This window comes from Cydia amplana, chromosome 15, assembly GCF_948474715.1.
Source record: "Cydia amplana chromosome 15, ilCydAmpl1.1, whole genome shotgun sequence".
Taxonomy (NCBI): domain Eukaryota; kingdom Metazoa; phylum Arthropoda; class Insecta; order Lepidoptera; family Tortricidae; genus Cydia; species Cydia amplana.
The window spans coordinates 1,399,122-1,424,251 of NC_086083.1; the positions used below are offsets into that span (position 1 = coordinate 1,399,122).

General features: G+C 38.8%; 2 protein-coding genes across 4 annotated transcripts in view; one reads left to right on the forward strand and one right to left on the reverse strand.

Moving 5' to 3' along the window:
- Positions 1 to 747: 747 nt before the first annotated feature.
- LOC134654760 (uncharacterized) lies at positions 748 to 18,092 on the reverse strand. Its single transcript, XM_063510231.1, has 12 exons — positions 17,887 to 18,092; positions 17,122 to 17,735; positions 16,652 to 16,752; positions 16,246 to 16,376; positions 8,244 to 8,497; positions 7,546 to 7,706; positions 6,584 to 6,761; positions 4,593 to 4,809; positions 3,094 to 3,247; positions 2,324 to 2,412; positions 1,966 to 2,133; positions 748 to 863 (listed from the first exon to the last, which is right to left on the reverse strand). The coding sequence occupies exons 1-12, from the start codon at positions 17,996 to 17,998 to the stop codon at positions 748 to 750; spliced, it is 2,295 nt and encodes a 764-aa protein (XP_063366301.1). The 5' UTR covers positions 17,999 to 18,092.
- Positions 18,093 to 18,279: 187 nt separating this feature from the next.
- The window catches only part of LOC134654439 (cytokine-like nuclear factor N-PAC), a 75,550-nt gene continuing 68,699 nt past the window's right edge, over positions 18,280 to 25,130 (forward strand). For 2 of the 3 annotated variants that reach the window (XM_063509882.1, XM_063509883.1), the window contains exons 1-3: positions 18,283 to 18,489; positions 18,578 to 18,614; positions 18,932 to 19,014. In XM_063509882.1, coding sequence (XP_063365952.1) covers positions 18,455 to 18,489; positions 18,578 to 18,614; positions 18,932 to 19,014 — 155 coding nt within the window. In that variant the 5' untranslated portion in view covers positions 18,283 to 18,454. Of the gene's footprint in view, positions 18,490 to 18,577; positions 18,615 to 18,931; positions 19,015 to 25,130 lie in introns of all 3 variants that reach the window. The other variant, XM_063509884.1, reaches the window with a different exon arrangement.

The following is a 25,130-nucleotide window of genomic DNA, read 5'->3' on the forward strand; positions in this document are numbered from 1 at the left end:
TGTATCTTTTCTACTCATAGACTAGGAATCCTCTAGACGGAGTCAGGGGTGTGTCACTCCGCAGTTTAGGTACATTTGGCCGGCGCGCCCATCGGACAGGCGTATGGCAGTGGGCTGCCGCTCGGCGCGCACGATAGTCGTGTCACGTGGCGCTCGCGCAAAATTGAAAATACACAATGGCTTCGAAACTTACTTCCGCGAGAATCAGACATGCTATCTTCGGATAAAAAATGTATGTTTACATAATCAACGTTTGTAATTCCTACATATTTATCTTAAAAACAATAAATCAGTGGGTATAGGTATAAAAACTTGTCGAGTGATAACCCCGTGCCGACACTCACAGCTCGGTCATAAAACTGCGGCGCGCAAAGGAGATTCACGGTTCGTGCGCGGTTATAAGTTTCAATTTTGCTTGCAGGCAGCGATATAGGTGTAATTTTATACCTAAATCTGACTTTTGTGAAGGAGTGAATTTTCTGTACGGTAGTACTATTAGTTATTCTGTGACGGAGTTTAAAACAATTATTTCATGAAACCGATGCTGCCAAACATACTGGGGTGCGGGGGACGAGGTGAGCGAGTCCCGTGCCGTGATTGGTCCGTTCAAACACACGGACGTCACACAACATTTTGACTCGAGATTGGAGTAAAATTACCGTATATTTGTGGCAGGGTAGCGCTACTATGCTCAGTCTGGAGGATGTCTTGTCTGTGTTTCTACTATTGATCAGTTTCTGGTAAAAGTCAGTCGGCCAGAGAGAAGGCGTCGAAGCTTTTGATCCAAGCTTGTCTGTGGTAAGATGGCGGCGAATCTTCCGCCGCGCATTGGAATGTCCCCGCTAACTCGATCAACATGTTTTCTGTAACAATACATAAGTTTTGTTATAGTAATATAGTTTCGTAGTTAAGTCAGGAAATTACCGTGTTGTTAGTAATTTTATTTATGATGGGTACCTAATCGTTAATTAGGGTTTTTTTTGATGCTAAATGATTCCATTTTTGTCTAGAATGTGATATCTTCTTTGAGACAAATTTAGGTTAGGGCACTAGAAAAGCTAATAAATTTTCAAGTCAAGTACATACCTGCATTAATATTTTACACAACAAAGGTCTTAAAAATATCTGATTTCATTTGTAAAGCCTTAACAGTGGCCTTAACCCATTCAGCGCTAATCACGACATGTTGTCATTTTGCCTCTACGGAGCATTTTCGCTACATACCGGGAAACCCGTGTTATCGGCTACGTAGCGCTACGACCGTAGCTCAGCGGTAAATGTGTTAAGAGCCAACAGGAGCTAAGATTTAAATATTTTAGGTAAATATACCCGTCTCGCTAACGGAAGCGGCTCCTAAAACTAGTGCGATAAGGACAAGGCAAAAATCCTGCGTAAAAATCTCATAAATCGAGGTTTAATTCGTACTCGACTGTTTCCTCCTCCAAAACTTAACCAATCGTAACCAAATTTGGAAATCTAAATGATTATGACATTATCTGTGTCGGACCGTTTTGCTTTTTTGACTAATTGATATCAGTTTTGAATAGCACGCCTCTCATTGCGGCATAGTCAATTAGGCCATTTTGGCCATTTTTGAAGGCCTCTAGCGCCTTAAAAAACAAAAATATCAAAAAAAGCAAAACGGTCCGACACAGATATTGACAATATTAATCTGTGTTGAAAAAATCATTGCTCTAGCTTCAAAACCCACGGAGGAAACAGTCGAGTACGTTTGTATGGAGAAATGACCACTCCTGTTGGCTCTTAAAAATATCTGATACTATTTCATTTGTAAAGCCTTAACAGTGGCCTTAACCCGTTCAGCGCTAATCACGACATGTTGTCATTTTGCCTCTACGGAGCATTTTCGCTACATACCGGGAAACCCATGTTATCGGCTACGAGGTAGCGCTACGACCGTAGCTCAGCGGTAAATGTGTTAGAGCGTGTCATATATCCACTTACCAAACATCTCAGTTTGTTTGAAAGCCCTCATGGTTTCAATGAATTCTAGCGCGGGTCCTTCGGAGCCCCCGAGTTGTGAGGTGAGCTCTACGTCGCGCGACACTAGCACGTGCAACACCAGCACGCCCCCGCGACACACTGATACAAGCGATGACGACACATTGTTATCTGTTGACAATGACATTTTTTTATAAAATTAAACATTAAAAATCATACTACGGCGAGGCAAAACCGGTAAAAAACCGGTTATATAACACTGATGCGGTTTCCAGATATTATGTAGTATTTGGTGCTAAACCCCATAAAATAAATCTTTATGTAAAACTCTTTTAAAACCGGTTTCTGGTATAGTACTGACCTTTGGATGACTGACAAGCCTTCAGCATGAGAGAGCATATCCTCAGGGCGTACACCAAAACTTGCATCAGCACAAGTTGACAATCACACCTGAAATAATTGAAAATACATAAAACTGAAACTTTAGAATAATTAATTACTTTTCCAGCTGATTTAATATAGGCACTGTTTATTTTGTTGTAATTTTTAATACAATTAATAGCTTGTAATAAAATGCAGCTTTTTTCCTTTTAACCAGGAGTCGGAATAAGTTTGTTTTATATTTCATACTATTTATTTCTTAATTTTGTTTTTACTAGTCTTTTATTTATGGGTCAATCAACTATTTCTTGTTATTCTGTCCCATCAGCGAGGAGACTAGTAGCATAGATTGTTAGAAGAACTGCTGTACCATGTTCTACTATCATGCTCAGTAGATGTCCCATTATGGAAAGGTCTTATTATAACATACCATAAAATGCAAGTTTGGTTCATTTAAATACGAAAAACCTAGAGTTTTAAGAGTGACTCAGGAGACCGTAACCATACCAACATGTGACAAGAACAAGTTGATTTACCCTTATGAACACGCAAAAAGTAACCTCAATAAAAAAATTACAAACCGGTTAATTTGAATAAGCTAACCGGTTACGACTCCTGGTTTAAAGGAACAAGCTTAGCTATTTGTAGCTCAGTTGGCAGAGCGCCCAGAGGCCGTGAGTTCAAGTCTCAACCAAGGCAGTAATTTTTCCACTTTTAAATTTATTCTAAGTTAGACTTAAATGTAATCACCTGTTTTCCTGTGTGTTACGCCTAGCGTTATAGTTGCTATAGAACCCTAGCAGGTCCTGCGCCGTAGTGAGCGCCTCTGAGACTAAGTTCTGCTTTTCTATACACTTCAGCGCCACTTCGATCTGCTTCAAGAGGACGTGTAGGTGGCACGAATCTGAAAGGCGGGTTGGAGATTTGTAATTTATAATAAATAGACTAAGTGAATTAATTTTTAATGTAATTGTCGGCTGCATACAAAAACCTTGAAGTTGATGACGATCAGATTAAAATTAGGCACTAGTAGCATCCCTTGGATGGTCGTGGTAGTGTGAGAGAAAGAGATGGCGGGATGAAGGATTTTGGTCGTCACGTCGGCGGCAAACACGCACACAGACTGTCTGATAGGAAGCGGTTAACTTCAGGGGTGTTGCTTGGGCATTGTCGGTTCGTTTAAAAATCTGATCTTTTCTTTTTTGAAGAAATCTCATTGAAAATGACAAAATGACAGCCCAGGGATATTCTTTTACTACAAAATTGATGCTGCTATGAGTGTGACTGACGATTGTGTAGTGCAATTACAAAATTAGGCTGTTATTTCGGTATCCAGTGCTATAACCGCAAAAAATAGAAGTTTGCAAATTGCGGGCTTTTTCTGTCACTCTAATGATTCAATGTAGATATGTATATATTTTTAAATCTAATTTCTATTACACCTTATGTGTATAATTGCATGAATTCTATAGTAATTTAAATTGTATTTCTTTTTCCTTATTTTCTCGTAATGCATGTTAATTATAAGATGTAATTTTTTTTTAAAGATGTGTCCCGCCGAGTTTGTTGCCGGTCCCATATTGGGATACCCTCCTCCAATTGAGGGGGGATTTAAATCTTCTCGGGGCAGAGGTGTAGGGTTGGAGCCGGTGTAGCTTTATTTGACGTTCATAAGCGCATTGTAATTATGCCTACTTGAATAAACTATCTTTTATCTTTTAATTACGCCTTCATTGGAGTAAAAGAGAAAGATCCCCGCAATTTGCGAAATTCGGTTTTCGCGGTAGGCCTTCAGGATTCAAAACGGAACTTCGTCGTAACAGGAGCTAGCTCCAATATCTTACCACAGTACACTAAGAACAGTAGTGAATCTAAGGCCGCTCGGCAAGTTATTTACCTACTCTTGCGTTGGCGCTTAGGGTTGTCACTTTTATTTTTAGTTAAATATTATTTGCGTATTATGAGTAGCACTAGGTTTCTATTTATATAATATAATGAAATGTTCTATCAATTCATAAACGAGGTATAAATTAAGGCCGGTAAGAGCAGGCAAATGCGAGCGTACTCGCATGCGCGCGATCACAGTCGCGGTACGGCCCACACTGCCGCCACCGTATTCCCCCGTATATTATGCTAATGTGTGCGTGGCAGCGCGTGCGTACACGGCGCCCGGCGCGCACGCACACATTCAAGCCGGCAGCGGCACATTTCTATGAAGATTCTCTACTGTTCTTGTACTGTGATCTTACCTTTCTTATAAAGCAACACTCCCTGCTCCAAATCCATCCTCATATTCCCGCTCCCGCCACAAACCTCCTCATTTGTCCTCCTCAGCACCCTCAATATCTGGCAGGAGACTGCCGGCGTGGGGCGGCACGAGATGAGGGGTTTCAGGAGGGTGCGGAGGGGTAGTAGGGGTAGTAGGGTGGCGGAGTAGACGAGCCCGTTGTACAGGGTGGCGCAACACTGGAAGATACAATTTTGTGATAATTGGGATCAGGGATGTTGCGAACATCCGCATCCGCATCCGCAACCGCGGAGCTTCCGCATTATTTTCAACATCCGCATCCGCATAAAATCGATGCGGAGCTTATGCGGATGCGGATGTCGAACAAGTGGGTACAGGAATGTCTTAGCGGCGGCGTAAGTGCTAGGTAATTTCGTCATTACCTAAAACGAAATTGTCTAGATCCAGAAAAGTCGGCCAAGTTACTGTTTATTAAATATAACGCACCTATATTCTTGCTCAAATACTAAACGTTTCGTTTTTTTTTTTAATAAAAAAATAATAAAAATGTAATATTTGACGTTTTCTAAGTACCTAATCTTGACATCCGCTTCCGCGGATGTGAGCCTTAAAATATCCGCATCCGCGTCCGCGGATGTCAAAAAATCTGCATCCGCAACATCCCTGATTGGGATCATTGATTTAACGTCAAGTTTTTATTTGTTTCATTTCATTTCATTTATTTCCTTGCTTTGTGTGTACTAGTGATGGGTAGGACATCAATTTAAAATGAGTTTGTATGAGTACCTCATTTTCTGAAATGAGGTGTTACAATGTCTTACTTCAAATGAGGTGAGGTACTAGCATATTTTCAGCGTCGACTATTCCATTAATTCCAACGGCGACAAAAAAATTTAATGTACATATATATGTACATATTTATGTATTCATCACTTCCTTTATAAATAAATAAATAGTAACATTTAATTGAAGTGCAATTCTGGAGGTTAAGAATAGAACTTTTAGGAGAAAGATAATTTTAGAATCAAGTAAAATGAAGAGAGGAGTGAAGTAAGACATTTTTGCGGTACGAAGTACTGCGACAAATTAACAAAATGAGTGGTACAAATGAGGTGCCTCACGAGTGAGCGACTCAACACTAGTGTGTACAGTAGGTCTTATTAATAATATTTATGTCTCAACACAACCCTGAGAGGGCACTGCAATTCACTTACAGATAAAATCTATATAATACAGTCGTCATATGAATAATGATATATAGTACAATCGCCATCAAAATATCATGCATTAACAAAAGATATATGTCACTGTGTGTGTTGTTGACAAAATGTAATAGGTGCCTATAGCCAGTAGTATAGAAATCTTTTTCTGTGACCTTCATTGACTGTTGAAGAAGATAAGAATACTAAAGCCTGTAAAAAACTGTAAAACTTTGCCACCGCAAACTTGAGAGCTGAAGTAGATGGCGCTGAAATGTTGGATTGTCAAAAGTTAGGGTTTGACGAATAAATTACTATAGCTATAATACATGGTCTGAATTAAATAAAATTGAATTGAATTGAATATAATGTAATATTATCCACTTCAGCCCTCAAATGCGTTACTACTAATCAGAGCTCGGCGGGGGTGAGCTATTTTCCTTATAATATATATTATATATATTAATATATATATTATATTAATATTATTATAGGACATTAATTACACAAATTGACTAAGCCCCACGGTAAGCTCAAGAAAGCTTGTGTTGTGGGTACTCAGACAACGATATATATAATATACAAATACTTAAATACATATAAAACCATGACTCAGGAACAAATATCTGTGCACATCACACAAATAAATGCCCTTACTGGGATTCGAACCCAGGACCACGGCTTCACAGGCAGGGTCACTACCCACTAGGCCAGACCGGTCGGTCGGTAATATGACGTAAGACATGTCAAGTTAAATAACTCACCCCCGCCGAGCTCTGCTAATAATACTAACCGTGGTGTCCAGTAACGAGCAGACATCACTTAAAACATGAAAAATTCCATTGTTCACATTTTGAGTTATTTTTTTGACTTGTTCCTTAGGAACTATCTTGGTTGAGCGGTCGAGTAGGAACGCTATAGTGGCCACCATACGTCGCGCCAGTATGCCTTGCTCTTCTTTGTAGAGTGCTCTGAAAATATACAACACTCCGCTTATATTCTAAAAATAAACAAATCTGTTAAATTTTGTCTTTCTAATAAACTACAATGTTAAGATAGGGAATATTTGTAAATACCGCCGTAAATGTGGTCCCTCTAGATAAATAAATAACGAAAACAAACTTTATAAATCAGTGCTGCGCTAAGGCCGGTTTATATCTACAGACATTGAGCGTGCCAGTCACGTGCCGTGTCATAATAATTTTTCTATAGTGAGTCTGTAACCGTCTGCGCGGCCATGTAACAATAGATATAATACTTAAATAGACACTGTATGGGAGAATTTTTTGACATCCGCGGATGCGGATTTTTAAAGGCTCACATCCGCGGATGCGGATGTCAAGATAATACCATAAAAAACGTCAAATATTACATTTTAGTAATTTTTATTTCATAAAACCGGCCAAGTGCGAGTCGGACTCGCGTTCCAAGGGTTCCGTACATTAAGTCCCACTCACGCTTGACTGCTATTTCTAATAGGTTTTTTTGGTTAATGACTAAATTACCTAGCAGTCTAGCACTTACGCCGATGCTAAGACGTTCCTGTACCGACCTGTTCCACATCCGCATCCGCATTAAATCCGCATCGATTTTATGCGGATGCGGATGCGGATGTTGAAAATAATGCGGAAGTTCCGCGGTTGCGGATGCGGATATTCGCAACATCCCTGGTCTGTAGATATTAAACCAACCTTTAGAGTTGCGATTTCCCACCAAGTACTCACGAAAGAGGTACCAGTGTTCCACTTGACTGACCTGCCAGAGAGTAAGCTCCGCCTCGGTACCGGTACAAATGTACCGGAAACGTCGATGTACCGCTGGTCCATGTCCCGCTGAAACGCAGTCGTAGCGCGGGACTGCACTTCCTTTAACTGCAGTTGCACTTGTGTGAGTACGGCGCATGTTGCTTTCACGATCTGCGGGACAATTGATTTTAATTGTAAGGCACAAACGTTTAAGAAAACAGAAAAAAAATACGTTACTAAAATAATTCAGCTATGATGGCTTTGTCGTAGACCCTCACAAAAAAAAACATGTTCGGGTCCTGAGGTAGACAAGCACACTGACAGGCAGACAGACAAACCAAGCGTAAGCTTAGCAATCGGTTTCCAAATCCCCTTTGGGTAGATATAGAACCCTAAAAGTCTCTGTCTCTGCCTTGAATTTAATCATAGTAACCGGTAGGACACGAAACCGGTTTTACTATTATTAAAAATTCCTTCCTTATGTAGGTACCTACTTCACGACATTATATTTAAACATATTTTTTTCATTATAAATCAAAATTAATAAAATAGTTTAAAGAAATAAAAATACCTACGTAAACTTCAAGTTACTTAAATTAAAAACCGGTTAATTAATTTACCGGTTTTCGGTTTCCACCCTTGGTTGATTGGCCCAGGTCAATTTGTATAAAACTTTTTAAATAAAGAATAAATTAATTAAACAATTACCTTCTTAAATTTCTCCGCAACATTTTCGCCATTAGTTATACTAGTCAAATCCTCATGTATACACCCGATAGTCATATTTCCATCCTTCGGTCTTAACACCTTGCTGGCTGGTGCCCGATGGAAAGTGCTAAAGACCCGACAGGGGCGCTGTGACTGGTCTAGATCTGTCTGGAGTTTTTCGTTGTAGTCTAGTAGCGAGGGCTGTTCCGTTGTGGGCTCGAGGATTGGGAGTAGGCTGGTGAGGTTTGGTGTTGCTGGAAAAAATATAAAAAGAACCTTACTAACATCTATGTATGTATGTATGTAAACACTTTATTGTACATAAGACAGGTCAATTGATTTTTAGGGTTCCGTACCTCAAAAGGAAAAAACGGAACCCTTATAGGATCACTTGTGCGCCTGTCTGTCTGACCGACCATCCCCCCCCCCCTTTTCGCCGAAACTACTGGGTCTTAAATTAAAAAAAAAATACACAAAATAGTTCTTTACCTATAGATGACAGGAATAGTAGTTTATGCAACAGTGATTATAATAAGGGTTCTTAAAATTCAAGGGTCGAAGTTACAAAACGAGACGTAGTCGAGTTTTGTAAAAAAAGACCCGAGAATTTTAAGAACCAATTATGAGCTGTTGCATACATTACTTTTTCTATGACAGCTGCAGCAAAAAAAAAAAAAAAAAAAAAAAAAAAAAAAAAAAAAAAAAAAAAAAAGAGTTATTATTTAAAAAAAAAAGTTATTATTGTAAATGAAAACATACCTCTTTCAATCAAGATGATCGGAACTTGTATCTTTAAAAAAAATAAAGCAGTTGTATTATACTCATAAGATGACTGCTAGCAGTCATCTTATGAGCCTATAGACAAAGCATTCAAATGACATTGCTTTAGATATCACTGTCAGTCATTTAATTGACACATTTAAGTGCTGGAGTAGAAAAAACCTATTAGAAATTGTTTGCGCCACGTATTAAATACTTAACCTATGAATTCTGACCTCCTTGTCGGGTTTTCAATATAGACGGCAAGGCGATAATAAAAAGAGAAAAAATGTCACATGTCACATCAATACATGTAAAATAAAACTCGATTCGATATATTGTGTGTTGAAGAAAATGAAACCAAAGGGATCCCTATAATTAAGTATACATACAACAAAATAAAGTGCCGCCGAATCAGTGGAGACTGGAGACTCTATAAGGAGGAAAACGCAGAACCAGTACATGTAAGTTTTTCCGCATCCCCATTTTTTTGGCCTTTGAACCGGATTCCAAATTTACCTTTAAAAATATTACATAATAACCTTGTTGCTCACTGAATCGCGTAGGTACAAAATATAATTTCGGATTTCCTTTCGGTTTCTTAATTTTCAAAAAAATGTTCCCGTCATAATTCTATTTCAAAGTACGGTCAGTAAACTAATTTATTTTTATTGTCTGTTATTTTTATTTCATATTTCATTTACGCGTAGCGTGTGGGATTATTCATCACGCTACCTTATAAATGCGTTACAAATAAATTTCGTATTTTGTAACTGTCATATTGTGACATAATTTTCACGGAACATTTTTGCACACCATATTCGTTAAGTATATAATTTCAGTGTATTTTAAGTTACTAAATACACTCTACTAAACTGAAAGCTACGGGTAAATTATTCCTAAAAGCCTCAGTTTTTCATAAACTGTAATTAACCTATTGCGAAGGTTACACTTGTATTAAGGTATTATACAAGCGTAACGTTCGTATTTACTTCATTTTCCTTCGACTTGCATTAAGGTATTATACAAGTTGAATATAATTTATAATTATTTGTGCATCTTAGCACAAATTGTTCATATTTTTTCGTGCTGTCATAGTAATAACTAGGTAACCATGGCAACGCGACTTAAGCTCGCGGAAGCAAAACGTGCTCAATGTTTCATGCGTTTACAAAATATTTATGACATGATTCCAAAGTTAAGCAGTGACAAGAAGGCTTTCTCGCAGTTCATCGCGCAAGCTCGATTGGTCGATCAACTGAGAAAAGAATTTATAGAGTTGATGGATGAAGTCAATCTTCTGAACTTGGAGTTGGACCCGGAGTACATCGTCAACTACAGCGCAATGAATGCGTTTGAAGATCTCTACTGCGTAATCAAATGTCAAATTTCGAAAATTGATGCACCTGTTCCGAGCCTCTCGGCATCCAGGGATTCGAGCCATTCATGTAAGGACGACTCCATTAAAATCCCTCGGATTGAACTTCCTTCTTTCGATGGAGATATTCAAAACTTCCCATTCTTCTATGAAACATTTAAGCGTGTCATACATGAGAATAAAAAACTTACGGATTCTGAGCGTGTTCATTATTTGTTTAGTCATTTGACAGGAAAGGCAAAGTCGATCTGTGCGGGAGTTATACCTGCCGCAGAAAATTACAACACAGTTTGGGAAGCATTGATCGCGAAATATGATGATAAACGCGCATTAGCTACGTCATATTTAAACCAGCTGTTTTCGATGAAACCTGTCAACATCAACGGTCCTTCGGCATCTAATTTAGAAAAAATAATTGATTCGTTTGCTGCTACTATTTCAGCAATAAGACAACTCAAGCTCGAAAACTTAAGTGACTTTATTTTCATTCACCTGGGTCTTAAGTTATTAGATTCAGATACCACAAAGAATTTCGAGATGTCTATTCGGAATTCTTCTACAATGCCTACATATGACGAATTCATTTGTTTCGTTAGGGAACAAGTGAAGATTTTATATCGGACATCGCAACGAACGCCAACTAAGGCTGAAAGCGGCTCCGCTGCCAACACTAGCAGCATGCGAGCTCCCCTCCCTCGCACGCCCCAAGCGTATGTTAGCACGCAAGGGCATGACAACGGAAGTTCATGTGCTATGTGCAAGAGTAATGATCACTCGCAACTTTATAATTGCAATAATTTCATGAAACTCACGCCTAACGAAAAATTTAATTTCGTTAAGGAAACTCACGCGTGCACTAATTGTCTGAACACGCATCATACTGCATCGAAATGTTCCTCGAAGAAAACTTGTCGTAAATGTAAAGGCAAACATCATACAACGTTACACTTCGAAAACTCAAAACCTGCAATGAATAACAACGAGTCCAAGTCTTCATCTAAGGATGATAGTGAAGCTAGCACAAGTTCATCCGTAAAGGACAACGGTGCCTCTGTATGTACTCATTCGGCATCGGGACAGACTACATCACCCTTGACGGAAATTCTCGCCACTGCTCAGGTACTCGCTAGTGGGCGTAACGGCAAGGACAAGGTTTTGAGATGTCTGCTGGATCCAGGATCACAGAAACATTACGTTACATTGAAGTGCTGCAAGAATTTAGGTCTTCCTGTACACAGCAGCCCAGTGACGTCAATAAATGGATTAGGTGGAACAACGATAACACAACCCATCCGAGGAAATGTCAACTTAACATTTAGGTCAAGATATGATCCTAAACATCAATATACTATCGAAGCGCTTGTTTTAGATGAGATTACGCCTGATTTACCGACCTGTCATATTGATCAATCTGCAACTGATCTGTTTGATAATTTACATCTAGCAGATGACTCTTGGGCGATTCCAGGTGAAATTGACGTACTTCTTGGTGTTAAGTTATTCACCAAATTGTTAATGTCAGATAAAATTGAAAACGAACCTGGTTTGCCTGACGCTTTAGAAACTACACTGGGGTACATCATACTAGGCGATGCTCCCGCAGTTAACGCTTCCTACTCAGCAGCTGGGTATTTTACTTCGGTTGATGTCGGAAATTTAATGCAAAAATTCTGGGAAATTGAAGATTTGGATGGAGGAGTGATTCATAGTCCAGACGAGAAAAAAGCTGAAGATATTTTCAAGAATACAATCAATCGTTTGGAAGACGGACGTTATGAAGTAGCACTTCCGTTTAAATTGGACCCAAGCAATTTAGGCGATTCTTACAAGACTGCTGAACGCAGATTTTTAGCGCTTGAAAGAAAATTCGTCAAGCAACCTGAATTAAAACCAGCTTATGATGAAGTTATCCGTGAACATATTGATAAAAAATATTTATCTGAGGTTCCAAATGATAAGTCAAATGATGCTTATCACATACCCCACCACGCAATTGTCAAAATTGACAGAATAACCACAAAGGTTAGAATTGTGCTGGACGCTAGTGCACAGACCACAAGCGGTTTATCGTTAAATGACATACTTCACGCAGGACCAAGTCTTCAAGCTGACTTGTTCTGCATTCTCCTAAACTTACGATTGTTTGGTATTGCTATCACGTCTGATGTACGTCAAATGTATCTGTGTATTGACGTACGGGGGGAGGATCGTCCTTATCAGCGTATACTTTATAGGTTTAATCCTGAAGAAACTATAAAGGTATTTCAGTATAATAGGGTAGCCTTCGGTCTACGTAGCAGTCCTTTTCTGGCACTGCGAACTGTTAAACAGTTAGTAGCTGATGAAGGTGATAAATACCCACTCGCAAAGGAAATTGCATCTCGTGATATTTATATGGATGATGTAGCCAGTTCCGTTATTGATGAAGACCAAGCTATGCAAGCGACTAAACAACTGCTGGATTTGTTCTTGAAAGGTGGATTCCAACTGGCAAGGTGGTCGTCAAATTCTGCAGCTGTTCTGAAAGAAATACCGAAAGGACTACATTTATCCCAAAGTGTCACCTTCGACGATGATACAACGTTGAAGATTTTAGGTCTGCGTTGGTATCCTGGTGAAGATGTATTCAAGTTCCAGGTTAGTCCCGACGATCGACCGTGTAGTAAAAGAAACATTCTTTCATCGGTAGCTCGACTATTCGATGTTCTGGGCCTAGTTGCCCCTGTAATTGTGTTCGCTAAGCTTCTAATAAAGGAGTTATGGCTTTTGAAAATTGATTGGGACGAATTGCCGCCTGATCATATTGTACGCCAATGGCAACAGTTCCAAGGTGAACTACCGCTACTATCTAACATTAGCATTCCCAGACATATTGGTGTCATTGAAAACTGTTCATTAACTATAGTCGGCTTTTCAGATGCTAGTGAAAGAGCTTATGGTGGAGTGGTTTATGCCTACGTCACTTTTCCTAATGATGACCGAGGTGTCATTAATTTAATTTGCGCTAAATCTAAGATAGCGCCCGTGAAGGTTGTCAGCCTAGCAAGACTGGAATTATGCGCAGCATTGCTATTGTCACAACTTATAAAAAGGGTGGTTGATACCTACTCAACCAGATACCCAATCGACTCTGTGTTGGCCTTCTCCGATTCAACAGTGACACTTTGTTGGATTCATTCGTCGCCTCATCGATGGCAAACTTTTGTGGCCAATCGAATTACCAAGATCCAAGATAACTTATCAAGCGATCATTTTTATCATATTAAGGGAACAGAAAATCCAAGCGACTGCCTGTCTAGAGGCTTAACTCCAGCTCAACTGGTGATCCATCCTCTATGGCTATCAGGCCCTCCATGGATGAAACTCCCGAAAAACGAATGGCCGATTCAGGCGTTTATACCAGACGAAGTCAACGTTCCTGAAGAAAAAACGGTTTCTTTAGTGACTTGTGACAATTCGAACGACAACTTAATTTATGATTTGTCTAAACGGTTCTCGTCATGGGTTAAATATGTACGCACAGTTGCCTATATCTTAAAATTTATAAAACGATTACCTAAAGGCCCTATTAGTGCTGATGACTTAACAGCAGCCGAATTAGAAATCGTACGAGCTCTACAAAGAGTTTATTTCAGTCAACATATTTTAGATATGACCCTGAAAAAAGGGTTTACAAAAGCTTTAGCAAGCCTGAAGCCATTTATTCAAGATGGAATCCTTCGCGTCGGAGGACGTCTCAGTAATTCTGATGAAGATTACGATTATAAACATCCTTTGTTATTGCCACGTCGTGATCACATCATTAACCTACTGGTCGATTATTATCATCGACACCATTTACATGCAGGACCTGAAACTCTTATATCTATTATACGACATCGATTCTGGATCATAGCAGCTCGATGTATTATTCGTCATCGCATTCATTTATGCAATTACTGCTTCCGGACCAAGCCAAAGGCTAACTCCCCAATGATGGCAGATTTACCAGCGTGCAGGGTAAATCAAGTTGAGAAAGCCTTTATACATACTGGCTGTGATTACGCTGGTCCGTTGTATTGTACACCTGTTCGACGAAGAGGCGTGAAGAGTCAAAAGGTTTATTTGTGCTTATTCACATGTCTCACAACGCGAGCAATTCATTTAGAACTTGCAACTGACTTAAGTACAGCAAGCTTTATGTCAGCATTTAAGCGGTTTTTATCCAGACGTGGTCCTGTAAAATATATGTACAGCGATAACGGAACCAACTTCCAGGGAGCCAATACATATTTGCAAGAACTTCATAATTTCCTTGCGAATGAGTATCGAGACGCTTGGGAAACTGAACTATCAGCCAATAAAATAATTTGGCGATTTATTCCCCCCAGTGCTCCACATTTTGGAGGATGTTGGGAAAGTAACGTTAAATGCGTCAAATCACATTTGTTTCGTACGATAGGTAAACAAATCTTGTCATTTCAGGAATTAATGACAATTCTATGTGAAATTGAGGCTTTATTAAATTCTAGACCGCTATCCGTGTTAAGCTCTGATCCAGCTGAACCTTCCGCATTGACGCCAGCTCATTTTCTTAATGTTACTCCATTGAAATATCTTCCAGCTGCGTCTGTTGCGGAGGTAACATCTGATCATCTTTTGCAAAGATATCAATTATTAGATCGCTTAACGCAATCATTTTGGAAGAGGTGGCGCGATGAGTATTTGCACACGTTGCAAACCAGACAAAAATGGAATACTCCTTCTCAGCCTATTAAGGAAGGAACTGTTGTAGTCATCCTTCAAGATAATGTTATGCCTCTACATTGGCCGTTAGGTCTTATAACTCAACTCTTTCCAGGCAAGGACGGTATTGCCAGAGTTGCTTTGGTTAAAACAAAATCAGGCACACTTAAAAGACCTTTGGTCAAATTATGTCCTTTGCCTTCTCAATAATATAATTTCATATTTCTATTAGTATTTAGTTATCTCTCTCAAGTTATGGAGGCTTCATATGTTTATGTCAATTTAGTTTTCTCTGAGCAATAAGGATGCTATTATGTAGTAAATGATTTATTTTAAATAACTTTTTGAAAGCTATTCCTTTCAAGGCCGGGGGAATGTTTGCGCCACGTATTAAATACTTAACCTATGAATTCTGACCTCCTTGTCGGGTTTTCAATATAGACGGCAAGGCGATAATAAAAAGAGAAAAAATGTCACATGTCACATCAATACATGTAAAATAAAACTCGATTCGATATATTGTGTGTTGAAGAAAATGAAACCAAAGGGATCCCTATAATTAAGTATACATACAACAAAATAAAGTGCCGCCGAATCAGTGGAGACTGGAGACTCTATAAGGAGGAAAACGCAGAACCAGTACATGTAAGTTTTTCCGCATCCCCAGAAATGTTCAGTCAAGCGTGAGTCGGACTTAATGTTTTTTTACCCATGTACTTATCAATGTATTATTTAACATCTTTCATAATTTCTCTCCTACAGCTCCTACCCTACAGGTCCTACCCACAGCTACTTCAATGCTACATTTACTTGGCAAGTGTCTCGACTCTCGACAAGCGTCCACAATCACATGCATGTGAACGGGGGTGTTTGGCTTGGCTTGCATGAGCTTGTCGCCGATCCGAGCCACTGTCGGGTTTTTCAACACATCACACACAGCATCAGCATCAGCCAATTCTCGGCAAGGATGGAAATGTAGCATAGCATAACATTACATACCAGAATAGTTTGCAAACCAACTAGACTTCAGCCATGCATTGACACTGGCAGTAATGTATATAATATTCAATTGAAGCGCTATACTTAACATAGCATTCTTCAAGAAGTTTTACAAAAAAAAAAACTTTATTTTCAACATACCAGAATTATGTGATTTGTGTATCTTCAAGAAGTGTGCTTTGCTGTCAGTCTGAGCGGCAGCAGAAGATGTCTTAACCCTCCTCTGGGTTAGAGACAGGTTGTGATTGGAGCTTATATTATTGTGTCGGTGGCTGAAAAATATGTGTGTTGATGTGTTGATTAGAATTTCTATTATCAGTTATTTGGCACTGGCTTAATGTAATTTAAACATAAAGTTAAGTGAAAAAAAGTAATAAGAAATGAGACTTAATTTGTATGACAAGTTTTTCTATAATCATACTAGTCAAATCTAAACTCAATCTCACTAGTCTGAAGAAGTAAAAAGTCACATTATAGCATGCTTTAGATAAAAAGGGCTATATTTTAGAGACAAAAAAGATGTCTGAATAAAAAGTAAACATGTTACCTTGAGGATATTTCATTGTTTGGAACAGTGACCTGAGTTAATTTCACTTTGGTGGATTCCAGCATCCTGCATCTCTCCTTAATGCTGATTATTTCCAAATTCTGTAAAAAAAATATAATTTGATTACTGTTGAGAAACTTGAGAATTATTTTTCATAATTTTAGACCTTATTCAGGTGCATCTTCATTAAGTATTGTGTTTTACAAGGACTACTGATTTATAAGAAATCCTGACACACAAGACACAAGGAAGCGTGACCTCAGAGAGAACTCAGACTCCCTTAAATAAATAAAAATGCCTTTCCCATTTTTACATTAGAAGTTTCTGCGTATTGGTTAGTAAGTTTCTTATATCTAGTAGTTAGTGTTAAGTTTATGTATGTATTTACTATTAGTTTATTTAATTTGGACCCCTCTTCGAGTGTAGGCCTTACTCCCTCAGTCTTATTTATTATAGTAAAACATTCTTACCTTAAAATCCAACTGTGTCCTCAAATCATGCATTTGTCCATTAACAGCCGCTAATTTATCCGTCCACTCCATCTGCACCTTCTCTTGAGCTTTAATCTTCTCCATCCTAGCATTATCTACAGCCACCTGGCAAGACTTGAGCTGCGTCCGAAGAATAGACGCCTCACCTTCCTTCGTCACACATTTGTCCATTAATTTACCATTTTCCGATTTCAATTTAGCATTCTCCTCTTGTAACTGGAGAAGTTGTCGGTAAACATGGTCCGGATCTTGCCCTTTATATACCTTGTCATTATAGATTAAATCATCATTGTATTTCATTGTATCTCCATTTGATATTACTTTTGATGACATACCGGGTAGTGGCGAGGAAATTCTACTACACTTATCCTTTAAATGGGTAGATGCTAGGTGTGGAGAGTTCACGGTTGGTTTTTTAAACGTGAATTCTTTACTAGTGCCAGGTTCTGGAAACATTTGGGTGCTGGTGGCACCCGGCTGCATACAAAGGCTGAAGTCTGGGAGGGTCGTGTTGTTGCCGTAGGCCTGCTCGCAAGCCTGGCTCGCCATGAGCAGCATTTCGTCGTCATTGTCGTCTCCCCAGTTATCGAAATCTTGAAAAACAAATGGTAGTTATAACCTAGTAGTGTTTGAGAAAATCAAATTTATTTAGCAAATCGCTTTTATTTGAGGCAACGTATTAAAAGATTAGGTTACTAGTGATGTACAGTACAGGAGTGTAGTAAAATGTATCTAATAACATACCATCATTCGCAGCTGCATTTTGACTAAGAGGAAAATTGTGATCTGATATGGTAATATCTAACTTAGCCTTCTTTCTTTCACCAGGCTGCTGAGGAAAAAATCTTTTCGACATTGTTATTTGAAATTAACTATAAATCATCGTTTATACATCAATTAAACAATAAATAATATTGTTTTCTTTCAACTTTGGCGGCACAAGGAGTTGTCAAAACAGCTGAAAATGACTTACCCGTTAATGTTACAGCTAAAAACGCTTGTACTCAGTTGTTCAAATAGAAAAATGCTGAAAGAAATAACGATTTAAAGAACTACTTAAACAGCTTTCTAAAACCATAAGCAATCTTTCTCAGTTTTTAATCTTATGCGGAGTTTACACTTGTAGATGCAGTCCGGTCGTGTAAACTTGTTTTCAAAAGTCGTGTAAACAGCGCGTAACTCAAGCGTGACATTACCGGTTTTTGGACAGCAACCATAGACACAGGAGACGCGCAAAACGGCAAACTTGCCCCTTTCCTTCAATTTTTTAATTTAGTTCGTCGTGGAAATTCAGTTTGAGCAGTCGTGTACCATGTCTATCGAATATAAACTTGGTGATTTAGTGTGGTATGTACCAAAATACTAGACTGAAATCAAGTATTAAAGTTAACATGAAGTCTACAGTCTAATATAACCGGTTATGTGTTTGTTTCAGGGCAAAAATGAAGGGTTTCAGCCCGTGGCCCGGCCGGGTAAGTTATCCTGATATTTCTGAAGACCTATATTATAGTATAACGTTCCCATTAAAAACATTATGTACTTGTTGATTGTAAACAGCATTTTCAATGTTTGTTGATCACTTGAACCAGATTTTTTTTGTTGGAGGTATAGGCGGGAAATCTATTATTACGTGTAAGCTTGGCCATTCAGATTGGCGTTGGCGTCCCCTAGACTCTGTTTTGATAACGTCGTCGAGTAAAAGCGAGGGAACTGTAAACCGGCGTGTTATGATGCTTTGGTTATGAGCCTAACCTCTGTCAGAACTAACAGGAAATGATGGTGGTTTCAGGTAGCCATCCCGACTCCTGAGCTGTCCAAGCCCCCTAAAAAGTCGGCTGTGCAATGCATCTTCTTCTTCGGCACCAATAACTAGTAAGTATCTTATAAATTTCCCCTAGACATGCTATGTTGTTGTTATACATATTGATATTTAGATCAGGTGTTTTGGGTCATACCTGTTGTCATGTATGTATCAACTCAAGTCTAATAATATAGTTCCTAACAGATCATACCACATCAAACAATTGTGTTTTTAATAAATAAATCTCTTCTTAATATTTTAAGTAATTCATATAGAGCTGTAAAAATCCATCTTTTTATAAGCTGGCAACCAGGGCTCGGAACCGGTATTTTTAAAACACAACGAAATAGCCCAATATTTTGAACTATTTTATGCTCTTTACGTAAGACTGAATCATTTATTTAGGTTACAAATTTGTATTATTAGATTGTCCCATTAAAAATGAAATAATAAACCAAAGAACAAATAAGAACGTAATAATACCGGTATTTTCGTATGGGGCAAATACCGGTTTCCGAGCCCTGCTGGCAACACATAAGTACCTTGAACTCATTTTCTTATATCGCAAAATAAATACTACCACACAGAAAGGACACTGCCTACAAAACCGAAGTTTGACAGTGATTCAGGGACAATGAATGACACTATCCCTTTTGGCTATTCAGGGTTTCGAAATTAAAGTTATTATCTTATCTGTGGTTGTGCACGCAAAGGGACCTCAAGTTGTGTCAACCCTAATAATTGCTCGGAGCAATTCTGAGCCAAACAGAGCCTAGAATGCCTGAAAGGAGGAGTGTCACCCCACTGCTTATATAATTTAAACTAGGCTTTAATTTACAAGTTCAATGTCTAAAATTTTTTTTTCATACATTTTCTTCTAAAATCTGTCCTAAATCAGACAACATGCAGGTGTTAATATTAAAATCCTGTTGACATATTTTATTGCTTACACTTGTTACTGTGTTATTTAGACAGGGCCTGGCTAGGTTCAACAACCCTACTTCTCCTTATAAAAGTTAGTTTCAAATAATATACGTTGTCATGCACTTAGCTCTTATTTGATAGTTTTCTGTTTTGTAAGTTAAAAATCACCCTAAATTTACTTGGTGCTGTTCTGTGGTGAAAGAGCTGGGTGTAATGGGGATGGGGTGAGAGGAGGTTACCCAAGCTGCCCAGGACTGGAGTCAATCCTCAAGGAAGGGACAGCCTCTGCTGTCGGCAGCAGGCGGTGTTCGCGGTGGAATGCTCTGCGATCCCGTGTTCACCGCCACCATTGCTGCGAGACGGGCATACTGTGGAGGGATTAGTCTGTATTTAGCCCCTTGGCCACCAGTCCGATATAACTGTTCTAGTTCCTCGGCTAGGCGGAATGCTTAAATGCACTACTCTAGAGGAATATGATTCAAGCCCTTACACCCAGCAGAAAGTATCAGGATTAAAAGAAGAAGTTAAAAATCAGCATAAAATTATAGTTCATATGTACACCATTTCCTATAACTATATCATGAAGAGTGAAAGACAGGTTATCTCACCGAAGCTTTTTCACGTGTCTTGTAAAGTCTCCAGAAGTCCTAGCTGGGAAGGCTACAGTCGTAAACAGTAGATGGCTGAACCATCTAACATTTGAGGCCCTGGTTCTGATTGACTAAAACCCATTTCCATTAATAATATAGTCTTCTTCATCTTCAACCTAGCGTTTCCCCGGCCTAGCGCCAGGGTCCGCTTTCCTGCTCAGTCTTCTCCACTTTGCCCGGTCTTCGGCATCCTCAGGTGTGAGATTGTTCTCTCCCATGTCCGCTGTCACGACGTCCAGCCAGCGCTTCTTAGGCCTACCGCGGCCGCGTGATCTAGGGCCTTGGACAGTGAGATTGAGGCATCCATTAATATTAATAATATAGTAGGTAATTAAATAAAATCCTATATTGGGATATCCCATATCAGCTTGGGCCCTGCCCCACTGCTGGCTGCACCCTAGGTTAGGTATTTTATAATGTGTTTATATATTTTTTGTAAGTGTTTTATACTTATTATACTTTTATATCTATATTTAAAAACCTTTACGGTATTATTTAGACAATTACACTGGTACACAACACAATTTTTTTTATATCAGTGTAAATTTAACTTATTTAATTGTTACTAAACTCGACCAGACCTACCCTAAACTATGAGGATTCTCATAAACACCAGTACCTAGCCGCACCACCGTTGACACTTGACGTTTACATTAGCGTCTGCGTCAACCATGACCGAGTTAACCAGAGCTATAATCGCGAAAATCGAAGTTCGCAAATTGCGGGCATTCCTTCATTGGAGTATTCACCTTAGTGTATGAAGACCCCGTGTTACCCCTTTCCAGTTTCCTAAAAGCCGACCAAGAGAATGTCGGGTTGTTTTTGAGGTGCATAAACTCAAAAACGGCTTATGTTTAAAATAGTTTTGATTGTAAGTCTTTATTAATCCTATACTTTCACGATTTTTTTAAACCCCTGATGCAAAAAGAGGGGTGTTTAACTCGAATGTCTGTCTGTCTGTGGCATCGTAGCTCTCCAACAGATGGACCGATTTCGATGCGGTTTTTTACCTTACGTGAAAGCGAGTTTCCTTGCGGTGGTTCTTTATTTGATGGAAATCGATCCAGCAGTTTGAGGAGTATCAGTTCTTTTCCGAAATCATGTAAGGCATTTTTGGTATAATACAGATTTTTTTGGCATATATAGTAAGGAGAGTGAATGCTGAAAATCGCGTGAATGGGGCACTTAACGCTTTTATAAGGAGCCAGAAGGTGTCGCAAAAAGCACGGTTGGCTGTGCATAGAGGGGTGTTGGTGCCTACACTCATGTATGGTAGCGAAAGTTGGGTATGGCAGAAGAGGCATCAGAGCCAAGTGAATGCAGTAGAAATGAGAGCGTTGAGAAGTGTGTGTGGTGTGAGATTATAAGATAGAATTACGAACAGTGTGATAAGGGAAAAGTGGGGTATGAACGAAGATGTAGTGACAAAAATTGAGAAAGGTATGTTGAGATGGTTTGGAACTTTGGACACGTGGAAAGAACGAGTGAAAGAAGATTGGCAAAGAGAGTGTATAAGGGAGAAGTAGAAGAGGGAGTTGGAAGGGGCAGACCTCGGCGGACTTTTTCCGATCAGATCGGGGAAATCCTGAAGAAAGGCCAGGTCAAGAGCACCCTAAACCGGCGAGCGTGTATGAGGAATGTTATGAAAGTAACGGAAGCGAAAGAGCTATGTCAGGATCGTAGCAAGTGGAAATCCGTGATCTCTGCCTACCCCTCCGCGAAATAGGCGTGATTATGTATGTATGTAGTATGTTTTAAACTTTTTTAATAGGGTATTTGTAAATTTTTTATGAATGGTATCAGTCGATCAGGTTTGTTTTGAGGATCAAATGTCTGAATGGGACCCATTGTCTTAAAGCAATACAAAGGTCACAAATGATGGTTAAAGTCTGGCACCCGCACATTACTGACGAAACGCTTCATAGAAAATGGCAATTGGCAATACATCGTGAAGTCACCTTGTAACGTTAGAAGCAGTTTCAATGTATGGAAAACAAGGAAATTGCGATTTTGTCGGTGAAATATTTATATGGTATTCATATGGTTTATGTATATGGTTGCTATACAATATTTTTTAAAATAAAATGTAAGGAATCGAATGGTATCATTATTTTTTCCTACTTGGAAGTTAAAATTTTTTTTTATTGAAACCTGGCCTTGTATTTATTTTATTATTCCCATATATATTTAAATTTACAATGTATTGTGATAAATTGCTCATTTTCTATCTATTTAACTAGATTAAGTTCGCCGGCGGCGCGCACAGAAACTCGCCACTTCTCCGCGCGTTATCGCTACTCCATGCACTCCTGACATCAGCACCAGAGTGCGACTTGTTTGCGTGGAGATGGGCGAATGTGTGCCGAGAGTGTCTGAGGTTCTGTGAGATGATGGCTGAAAGGCTTCCCAGTACTTGCATTTGACTTGTTAATTACTAAGTATCTATTTCACTTTATATATATTTGTTGTATTTGTTAACCTGTAATTCTTGTAAGTCTTATTACTCGGTGCATTGGCACATGCTGTTATGCCGTGTAAATGTATTTAATAAATAATAATATAAATTCGACATGTGTCAAATACTCTATTTAATAGTTATTATTAGAGATGCCACGAATTAACGGCAACTATTCGGTATTCGGCCTATTCGGCCACATTGCCGAATATTCGGTATTCGGCCGAATGTTGCCTACAATTCGGCCGAATACCGAATATCTGTTGCACCTACTTAAAAAGAAAAATTGCACAATAAAAATAACCAAAAACTATGTAGGTACCTATATTTAGAGTGTGTTTTTGGAAAGTTGTTAAATATAAAGACCATTTTTTGAGCATTTATTGGTTATAAAACATTTTATTTTTATCATGAGATTCATGAGTCTGATTTGTTTTGTTTGACTCTATTCATTAATTCTTTTAGCTAACGTCATCTAACGTTGAGCTTTGTTGGCGATCAGTTTTCATAATAATTGTGACTCAAAATGTTCGCATGTCATGCCGAATATTCGGTATTCGGCCGAGAGAGGGGCCGAATATTCGGTATTCGGCCAAAACCACTATTCGGGGCATCTCTAGTTATTATATTTTTTGGACCCACTGTTCAAAAGTGAAGAGAGAAGAATTATTGTTTTTGTTTAATATCGGAGCTATTATTTTCGAAGATACACTTTATCAGTAAGTTGATCTTAAAAACCGCAATTATTTTTGAAAGTCCTATCCAATGATACCGTACACTACAGTTAAAGCGAAAAAAAAAACATCCCCACATTACGTACGTGCTCCCGTTCCGTTCCGTTCCGTTCTTCTAGTGTGTATTTTACCACTTTGTCGATGTCGGCGTGATTGACCCATGCCTACATGCAGATAGGTTCCTAATTCTTCTTTTTAGGGTTCCGTACCACAAAAGGAAAAAAGCGGCCAAGTGCGAGTCGGACTCGCCCATGAAGGGTTCCGTATTTAGGGGATTTATGACGTATTAAAAAAAACTACTTACTTGATCTCATTCGAACCAATTTTCGGTGGAAGTTTGCATGGTAATCTACATCATATATTTTTTAGTTTTATCATTCTCTTATTTTAGAAGTTACAGGGGGGGGGGGGGGGGACACATTTTACCACTTTGGAAGTGTCTCTCGCGCAAACTATTCAGTAAAAAAAAAATGATATTAGAAACCTCAATATCATTTTTGAAGACCTATCCATAGATACCCCACACGTATGGGTTTGATGAAAAAAAAAATTTGAGTTTCAGTTTTAAGTATGGGGAACCCCATTGTTTTTTTTTTCTATTTTTGTGTGAAAATCTTAATGCGGTTCACAGAATACATCTTTTTACCAAGTTTCAACAGTACAGTATAGTTCTTATAGTTTCGGAAAAAGTGGCTGTGACATACGGACGGACAGACAGACAGACAGACATGACGAATCCATAAGGGTTCCGTTTTTTGCCATTTCGCTACGGAACCCTAAAAAGGGATCCCTTATAGGATCACTCGTGCGGGTGTCTGGCTGTCTGTCTGTCCGACCCCCCCCCCTTTATCTCCGAAATTACTGGGTCTAAAATTTTGAAAAAAATTCACAAAATGGTCGGACAGACAGACGCACGAGTGATCCTATAAGGGTTCCGTTTTTTCCTTTTGAGGTACGGAACGGTTAAGTGGTACTTATCCCACCAAAAACATTACATGTAAAAAGATGCAAGATGCAACTTGCAACGCAATTCTTCTACTACAAAAAAGTATTGAGATGATATGTGAAACCAAGTCGGTTATACAGTCAGTCGGTTTAGTCAGTGCCAGGGGGTGTTAAAACCGTATCAATAAGATATCTTTAATTTTTAATACGTATAATGACTTGGCCATCGCACGGCTGCATAATGACCCAAGGATCATCGTCAACTAATAAAAATAATTGAACATAACGCTAGCGCTGATCACATGCAGTTTGAACATTATACATATTTAATATGATTACGGTACGAGTAAAGCATTATGTATATTATTATGCATATATTTATATGTGATTACAAACTTACTTATGCAGTTTTTAAATCTTTAAAACGTGACTGATATTGCAATATTTTTAGGTTTTCTATGGCTTGATAAGCTCAACAC